A 9,512-nucleotide genomic window follows, 5' to 3' on the forward strand; every position below is an offset into this window, starting at 1 on the left:
TTAAATTTATTTTTAATGCAATATTTTTTAAATTTTTAAAAATATTACAATTTGATCTTTACTATTACCAAAAGTTCACTGTGACCATCACTTAACCAAGAAAATGGTAGAAAAAAAACATTCTACAATAAAAATTATTTGTAGACCAATCAGTTTAACTTTTCCTCCAAATAGTTACTCCCTCATGTCCTATACATTAGTCACAACCTAGAAAAAATTGGCAGGACCATAAAAAAAATATTTTATGGCACAAACATTCTACAATAAACTAGATACCTCGAATCGGCAGGAACTGATAAAAGGGGACGCAGTCACCTTAACGATGGTTCGTTAAGCTTCAAAATTTTCTTGTCACAGCGTGGCGATTCAAGTTTGCTTCAGTATCCTTCATATGACGAAAAGAAAACGGGGCACTACATGTCCTAGTAGTCCGTACTCTCACATCAGACCTGTTTTTCATACACAAGTCACAACTGTCTGTGCAGGCCATAGATTTGCTCACTGCTTATAAAATCAATGATCTGCACAACAGTATTGTAACTTCGTATATTTGTCAGTGAAGCCGCATTACTCTACCAAGTTCACTTCTCAACACTTGGCAACTGGATACGCACAAAGAAATATGCTTGAACTGAAGGCTCAATATATAGTGAGAATAATCTGAAGTATACAACTACCTAATTAACACTGCTTTACAACAGTCATGCAAATGAACTGCAGTCAAGTGTACATAATCTAGAGATGAGGTGGAAGTAGAAAGATGGCGCCACAAGGGCACCCGTGCCAGGTCAGGATTCGCTAAAGGAACCGAACTGGGACCTTAATAAGTATTGGCATGAAGGGTACAACGGCAATGAGGCAATACAACAACGGTAAACAAAATGAAGATCTTTTATACATAATGTTTTACTACATGAATTAATTTCAAGGTCCTTGAAGATACAATCTTCAGCTTGACAGATGCTAATTTGAAATATACGACAATTGACATGTTGTATTCCACTTGTCTATCTCCATTGCAATAGAATAGTTAGACCTGTAAATTAATGTGCAGGAGAAATGTCTCACAATATGGAAAAGGCTGTATTTCAATTTTATTGCCAGTTTCACTGAAACCAAAAAGATAATCAATTCATTTTTCAAAACAGCATTCCTTCAACACAGTTATTCATAAGCATACTTGTAATATCCAAAGATTCCGTGAAACAAAAAAAGGACACGTGAAACTAAAATATCAAATATCAGTTTACCTCCATCCTGAACTCTAGTACTATTTCCCACCTAATCTTGACTAAGGATAAAAGAATTTTGCACGATAAACACCAGCTACAACAACCACAATAACAACAATATCCTGCTAAGTGGGTAGATTACCTACATGAATTGGATGATGTTATTATGTTCTATCAACAATTAAAAACTTTTGAAAATTGTTGACCAAGAGGTCTTGATAAAAACCAAATAATGATATAAATTTTATATTCTACCCTAAGTGCCTACCGGAAAAAGACCAACCTCAATATCGGAAAGTCAAACATTTTGATCCACAAGACCATTCTGTTTTCCCAAATCAGCTTCTCTCCAAATTGCTTTCACTTCATCTGTCCGAAAACGCTGGGTAAAGGTAGATTCTTCAAGTGGAGTTGAAGTGCCATTAGCAAAAGCAAGAAGGCCAGTGTATGCTATCATTGCACCATTGTCAATGCAATATCTATCGTCAGTGGCAAATAGCCTTCCGCCCCGTTCAGCACACATCGTTTTCATCATCTGTTGTAAACGCTCATTGCAAACCAACACCACCGACTATGAGAACATCTTTCTTATCACAATGAGCCATAGCACGCTCTGTTATCTCCACAAGCATTGCAAACAATGTCTCCTGCAATATAGTAAAATAATTATCATCCTACTGATTTTTTCCTCTCAATTCTTTAACAGAGTGAGCAGCATAAATGTACCTGCAAAGAGTAGCACAAATCTGCAGGGGTGCACTCATTGTTCTTTAGCTTTTCTTCAGCAGTTGCTTCAATATAGCTCAATATTCCACTGAAAGACACATCCATACCTTTAACGACATAAGGAATGTCTATAAATTTCACGCCTTTCTTGGCAAGCTGGAAGGTAAGAAAACAACAAATGGCAAGCTAAGAAAAGATGATAGTTGGAGAAATAAAAATGAAAATGATGGCTGAGAAATGTTCTCTCAGTTCTTTTCTTATATATTCAGTAGAGCAAAAAACAAGCAATCCAGTGCAATAGAAATGAAAACAGATAAAATACAGGTTCCAACATTAAAAGAAAATGTCAATAAAATCCATCATCTCCTAGTTGTAAATTAACACAGTAGCACAGAGTCTCATACCAAACCCAAACTGAAAGAAAGTTTGCATCTTCATTTTCAAATTTTCAAGAACAAATACTCAAAATATTCTCCGGACACAATTCATGAAAAAGGAGATCTAGCAAGATAAATTCCCACAACCCAAACCCCGAAGTGGATAGAGGCAAAAAAAAAAAAAAAAAAAAGATCTTTCTTAAAAAGCAGCTAAATGCTGAACCTGAGAATACAGCAAGTATTAAAGAAGCATTCCAAAAGTTTGGGGTAAATACTATGTCAAATTTTATTTTGAGTCTCATTAGATCATATAATTACTCTCCCAAGAAGTTAGCTGCACAATATTTATAATCAATACAGGGTACACCAACCATCTAGAGGAAAATGAGCAATACAGTACTTATTTGCCATAAAATGCAGTTCTAGCAATGTGATGCACCTGCTCAATGTTGTATCCAGGGCTTGGATCATTAGAAAGGGTTAAAACCCTGGCAAACCGGTCCAAGCAATTTCCTACAGCAATATCAATTGTCTCCCCAAAAATTCGGTAACGTCCCTCACTGTAAGCAATGACCTGAGTGTTTCCACCACTGACATACAGAACAACAGGATCATCGGCGCCGGTTACTACCCTTCCCATTCAATGTGTGCCACACAATGATTCACTGCAACAATTGGCTTCTTCCAAAGCTGTGAAAGAACACGAACAACAACAGCTGACACTTGTAATGGTGCTCCCATGCCTGGACCCTTGGTATAACAGATGCAATCAATCTCATCTGGAGTGATTTGCGCTGTTTTCAAAGCAGATTTGACTAGGGGAAGGATGTGTTGGAGATGATGCTGGGCAGTCTCTCTTGGAAGGAACCCTTGTCCAGGTGGAGTAATGTAAGTGTGGCGAGGGTTTGAAAGAATTGTGCCATCTAAAGTCACAATGCCAACGCCAATTTTGTTAGCTGAACCCTCAAACCCTATGGCTATCATTCTCTTCATTTCTCTTCCACTTGAGAAAAAGGTTACGCTGTATCACCAAAACAAAGAAACAAGATAAGAGTATTATTTAGCCTTCTTTGATCCCAAAATTCTAACAACATGATATTCTCCTATGGAGTTAGAAAATAAAAAGAAAAATCAAACTCATTATATAATAAGTGGTTGAAAGGAAATTTAAAAACATGCAAGGTTAACTCAAAACGTTAAGAGTCGAATTTCTAGGTCCTCCTTCTATATATATATATATATATATATTAATTATTAAGCACTAGCTTCTTCAGCTGATCTTCCCACATCAACTCAAGTCTGCTTACATTTAATCATCCGAACAAAATAGTTTCTGCAAAAATCATTTAAGTCTTCATATTCCAAGTTCATGCCCCGCCCCATTGGTATGGGAAACTTAAACAAGCAAACTTCGAAACATTTCAAGGGTTCAGCTTTGCAGAGTAGTAAAAAATTTGAACACTCTTAGGAAAAATTATACCGTGACCAGGATGATCTTTTTTTTTTTTTAAATGCACCATGCATAAACATGTTAATATAACTTCTTCAAAAAGTCTATTTAAAGTTCACAAAATTTAATCATAAAGACACATTAAGTTCTTAAATAAGATATCGAGAGCACTAAATCACTACAAAGTTTACAAATTTCGAGCACGCGTGAGCTTTTAAGTCACACCGCAATATGTTCTTCACACACGCACAAGCCTCTCAGTCCACGGTATACATTGAATTGGAACTCAAATTGCAAAGTAGTTGCCCCCTGTCGACATAAAATATGGAAAGCAACAACAGCAAATTTTATCACTCGTGCCAGTATGAGTGCACAACACTTTACCTTATTATACCGGAGCAGATGAGATGAAAAAGCCAACGTCCTAAGAGTGGAGGGGAGGGGAGAGCACAGAGCCAGTGAAAGGGGTCGAGCGGGCGATTGGAGCTTCTCCCACTGTCGACCAGCGTCGCCGATCAGTGAAATTGAAAGGTATCGAACTATGCGAGAGGCTGAAAGCGAGATGACAGACGGAGGAAGTGAACTCGCCGGCCGCAATAGCCCGAGAAGAGAGCGACGGAGCCACAGGCGAGTGTGGCTGTGGCTGTGGCTGAAGGAGCGTCGATGGTCTCAAGGGCTTTTTAAGATAAGTCAAGAGCCCACGGGCCCAGACCGACAGGCCTTAACTCCATGTAATTTTGGTACCTCGAACCCACCAATAGAAATATAAAGAAGGGGTGCCCAGCGGCAACAGCCTCATTTGTCTGGAGTTTATATTTTTCTCGTTTCAATAGATGGCGAAGAAGTAACTCAAATTTTCATCGTCTGCATTTCTGCGGAAGCGAGAAACACTTTGCCCTTTTTAAGTCTGGGTATGCTGTTAGTCTGTCTAGTATTCCCACTTTAATTTCCAATCCAGCCTCCTAGCTGTTATTCTTCAACGAGTTCCGTTTCATTGACGCTTTTCTTGATAATGGATTCAAGTGTGTAGGTATATCTGGAATTCTAAATCCTATTTTCTCTACGGCCACTACACGAATATAGGAAACTTTGGAAGCTGTTATGCTAGACCTATGGTTTCACAGCTCCAGTCCCTCTGAAACCATTATCTAGCTGTACGTAATGAGTTGAGAATGTTTAAAGTTCTTTTTTATTAATTTATATTATTTTATTACTGAAGCGTTATTAGTTAGGACTATTCACATGGCATGCAGTATCAGCGTACATATATGTTGTGTTTGAATAATGGTGAAAGTGTGGAGAACAGAACACATGGGTGAGTTCCCTGATGGAATTGGGTTAGGGTTTATGTTTGCAAACTTGAGTTTGGATTAACTTGATTTTTACAGACTTGATTCTGTTCAAAAGTGAGTTTATCGTACAGTGTAAAATTATCCAGTAACTATTTACACTGTTTTAACTTGAAACATTAATTTTTTTTTTGGGGTCAAGTTGAGAGTATTATACCATTGTTATTTTTTTTCCCCCTTCCAATTAAGATAAATGTTGGAATTGAAAAATTCTTGCTTTTGATTAGTATAGATGGGACTTCATCTACTCACATAACAATCACAGTGGCGGTGTCATTTTATGTTTTTGCATTCTTTTGAAATGAATAATGGTAAAAGAATGAAGAATACATATGGGTGATTTCCTTGATGAGACTGGGAAAAGATCACCCTCATCTTCTCTCATTATGGTTCTTACAGGAGTAGTTGAAATCAGAAGTCCCTATGAAACTCGCAGGACTAAAATCTCTTGATAATGCTCATGATGACTCAGTGTGGGCAGTCACGTGGGTACCTGCCACTAGTTCCCGATCTCCCCTCCTCCTTACTGGATCGCTTGATGAGACTGTGAGGGTCTGGAGTTCTGATGAGCTTGTCCTCGAGAACACCAGCACTGGCCACTGCCTTGGAGTTGCTTCTGTGGCAGCTCATCCTCTTGGTACCATTGCAGCTTCTTCTTCCCTTGATAGCTTTGTTCGGATCTTTGATGTAGATTCCAATGCTACCATTGCCACTCTAGAAGCTCCACCATCTGAAGTCTGGCAAATGAGATTTGATCCTAAGGTAATGGAGAATAGACTGTCAATGACTATGCTGCTTGGTGGTTTCTATTTAAATGCTTCTGCAGTGAAAATGTAGATACCTAAAATAAGTTCAGACATTGAGAAATTGTGAATTTAACTTCTTTTAAGGGCAGTTGAGCTATGTAGGCCAATTATCATTGTTAAGATTGATTCGCATATTGCAGTATTTCCTGTTAGACTCATGTACTGCTTACTGCTCTAACTTAACCTTTCATAGACTATATCTTTTCACTTTGTCTTCTTATGTTTTCCCCATTCTTGTTAAGGTTTCTTCTGGTGGGAATTCGATGTCTCCAGTTGATCATTTCCACCTAGTATCAGTCTTTTTTGTCAATATAATAATTTGAGTGAGTTTAATATTCGAATTTAAGCACGCACTCAATGCTTATGATTTCTATATGTTCTTTCAGTGCTAGAATACAAAAGAGTGGAATACTTGTATTCATTAATCATGATTCATGAAGGAAAGCAATACGAGGATTATATTTGATAGCTCAATAACTCAAAATGTTTATTTACCTTGATAGCTTACTTTTTTTTAAATTATGTATATTTGTTTGTTTGTCCTCTTGATTACAGGGTGCGAAGCTATAAGTTTGTTTCTTTTTCATTTTCGCTTTCGTCTTTCTTAAATCAAAATGGCTACGAGTTTGTATAGTGGATGCTTGAAAGACAAATTTGGTTATTCTCTTTATACCATCATATGCCTTTCAATTTGCTTATTTCAAGTGGAATGATGCTCTGTATCTTCAGTATCCAAGTTCGGTTTAAATGTTAGGAATAGTTGACTCTCAGTTCATGTCAAACTTTCAGAGTGTAATTTTTTTTGAACCGTTACAATCTGCACAGGTTGTGTTTCTGTAATTTGTATTGGACATTTATTTGTTTGTTGTAATAGTTTCTTTATATCACCCGTCCGCATTACATATCCTAAACTAATCAATTTGGAAATTGATGAACATTTCAGTTTCTTGGCACCTTCATTTGGCATCAGTGCTGGAGGGACCTATTGTACTTGTTTTCAATGCACTACCCTTCTACTCCCAACTTCTAAACCTTGTGCCTTGTATGTGATTTAATAATGATTATGATGACGACGGCGATAATGATGTATGAATGACTTCAAAAGCAGATTGATTAAATATTATCATCTTCTTCTTCCCCAATTTCAGAAGGGATTATAATGGAAGGATTAAAGTATCTGTTATTCCTTTTTCCTTTGCCTATCTTTGTTAAGCATGACATAAACATAAAACATGAAAGAATAGCATGTAGAATCCGAAGTGGTCTGATTCTAATTGAAGTGTTGCTGCGTGTTTGATGCAATTTTTCAAAATGTGTCGAACACAATGTGGTTATCCTTTCTTTTGAACTATCTCCTTGTTTTGCTTGTGGAAAGTCTACCATCACATATGAATTACTCCTTTAATTACTTCCTTTACTTTTTCTGTTGACTGTGTTAAGGTATGCCCCCTTTTGAACCTTTCCATTTTAACAACACTAACTTTAACCCTGCGGCCAGGGTGCCATTCTGGCAGCTGCCGGTGGAGCTAGTGCATCTGTTAAGCTTTGGGACACTACCACTTGGCGCAAGTTGTTGCGATCTAGCAATTCCTCGGCCCTGAAGGACCCAAACCCACTGAGAAAAAACAGCCAAGAAGTTTGTGCTATCAGTTGCATGGAGCCCTGATAGGCAACGACTTGCTTGCGGGTCTGTGGATGGCACCATTTCTGTGTTTGATGTGGCCCGAGCCAATTTCTACACCACCTTGAAGGCCACGCCATGCCAGTTAGGTCACTTGTTTATTCCCCGCGTGAGCCTAGGCTTCTGTTTTCTGCTTCTGATGATGCTCAGGTCCACATGTATGATGCTGAGGGGAAAAGTCTGCTCGGGGCCATGTCAGGTCATGCAAGCTGGGTACTGTTGGTGGATGTTAGCCCAGATGGGGAAGCCATTGCGACAGGATCGAGTGATAAAACTGTTAGGCTGTGGGATCTTGGCATGAGGGCTTCTGTGCAGACAATGAGCAACCACACAGATCAAGTGTGGGGGGTGGCATTTAGACCACCTGGTGCTGGAGGCAACCAGGTGCGAGGTGGTCGCCTTGCTAGTGTATCAGAAGACAAGAGCATATCACTGTATGATTATTCATGATTTAGGGGTTTTCGGTGGTTTCTGTAAATTGTAGTACTACTTCGGAAGATAGTTCACTACTTTCGTTTTTCATTTCAAGGGAATTCTTTAGTTTTAGTCTACATGATGCATCATTCATTCGCTTGAACTTTCATCACCAACTAGAGAACATCGTTGATTCGTTGGGGGCTTTTTTTGGCCAAGGGCACCAACGATAGATGTTGTGATTTTTTCATGCTAGGTTTTGTTAGCTGGATGCCAGACGTATGAACCGGAAAATCACAAAAGGAAAAAAAATATCTTTAAACAAAATACATAAATGCAATACAATAAATAAGTCGGCAAATACTTCAGGCCCGGTGGTAAAATTACTATATTTATTGTGAATTTTTAAGGATTTAGATTAGTGAATGATTTTAATACATTCACATAATGAATGTCCCATTTGCTATGATAACAATGGCTTGATTTAATTAAATGGGCATGAAGAGTTTGTCACTTAATGGAAAAAAAAAAAAAATCTTAAACTTTTGGAAGAGATGTATAAGTAACGATGATTTAATGATTTTTTTGAATTTTTTTTTAAAATATAGGTTAATAATTGTTAAGTAATGAGAAAATGTAACATCTATATTGAGTATTGAAATACTTATTGAATAATGTATTAAAACACTTATTAAATTCAAATCTTATTTTTGAAGGGGCAGAATTTTTTAAATCAGTTTTTATTGTGTTGATAAATTTATTAAAAATTAGATACAATTGTCTTCATAGTTAATTCATTATATATAATAAAAGCTTTTAACATACCAAATATTCACAACGCGTGTAATGTGTGTAAATTGTAATTGCAATTGTGAATTGTAAATGAATAAATAGGCAGAGAAAAAATTAAGTGAAAGATAATAAATATAAACCCATTCCCGTTTTTTCCCCCCCTTTTCTCCTACTTTGCCCCCAAACGCAGATGCAACCCTTATAAGGCTTCCATGCAATAGCTATAGCTTTCCCGCATCCCTCAGCTTCCATCACGGTCAGCGGCGAAGCGTTCGTCTCAGCATAATAATAGCGAGGATTCCCAGAGTACCTTACAGAGAAGCTTAGAAATTCTTTTGGAGTTGGTGTAAATAATGGAAAGAAAGCCAAAGGGTCAAGGAAGGTAAGAAAGCTTGGAGGGCTAACATTGGTACGGAAGACATTGAAGGCTTCGTTGAGAATCAACTAAGGATGCTCTTTCTGGTGGCCCTGTGGATTCCGTTCCCAGCGCGTCTCTCTTTTATATCGACAAGTCTAAAGGCAATTACTTTTCCCTCTGTTTTTCTTTTCCCTTTAAATGTTATTTGCTATATTATTTCCATCCTATTCCTATGTTTGGTTTCTGTGGAAATTTGCGGTGGGGGTAACAGACAACTCAGTGGTCTGAAAATTTTATGAAGGAAGGTTGATGATTATGTCTGAATGG

At 37.6% G+C, this 9,512-nt stretch overlaps 1 protein-coding gene and 1 pseudogene across 1 annotated transcript; one reads left to right on the forward strand and one right to left on the reverse strand.

Moving 5' to 3' along the window:
• Nucleotides 1–621: 621 nt before the first annotated feature.
• Nucleotides 622–4,303, reverse strand: LOC129295753 (uncharacterized). The gene is given in 7 exon segments (XM_054934314.1): nt 622–1,036; nt 1,516–1,788; nt 1,790–1,879; nt 1,959–2,114; nt 2,775–2,977; nt 2,980–3,356; nt 4,170–4,303. Coding segments are annotated over 5 exon segments (1,056 nt in total). The 5' UTR covers nt 3,329–3,356; nt 4,170–4,303; the 3' UTR covers nt 622–1,036; nt 1,516–1,530.
• Nucleotides 4,304–4,798: 495 nt separating this feature from the next.
• LOC129295755 (WD repeat-containing protein VIP3-like) lies at nt 4,799–8,133 on the forward strand (annotated as a pseudogene).
• The last annotated feature ends 1,379 nt before the right edge of the window (nt 8,134–9,512 follow it).

Source organism: Prosopis cineraria, unplaced genomic scaffold, assembly GCF_029017545.1.
Source record: "Prosopis cineraria cultivar Desert tree isolate PC_DT_omini unplaced genomic scaffold, ASM2901754v1 PC182, whole genome shotgun sequence".
NCBI classification, from domain to species: domain Eukaryota; kingdom Viridiplantae; phylum Streptophyta; class Magnoliopsida; order Fabales; family Fabaceae; genus Prosopis; species Prosopis cineraria.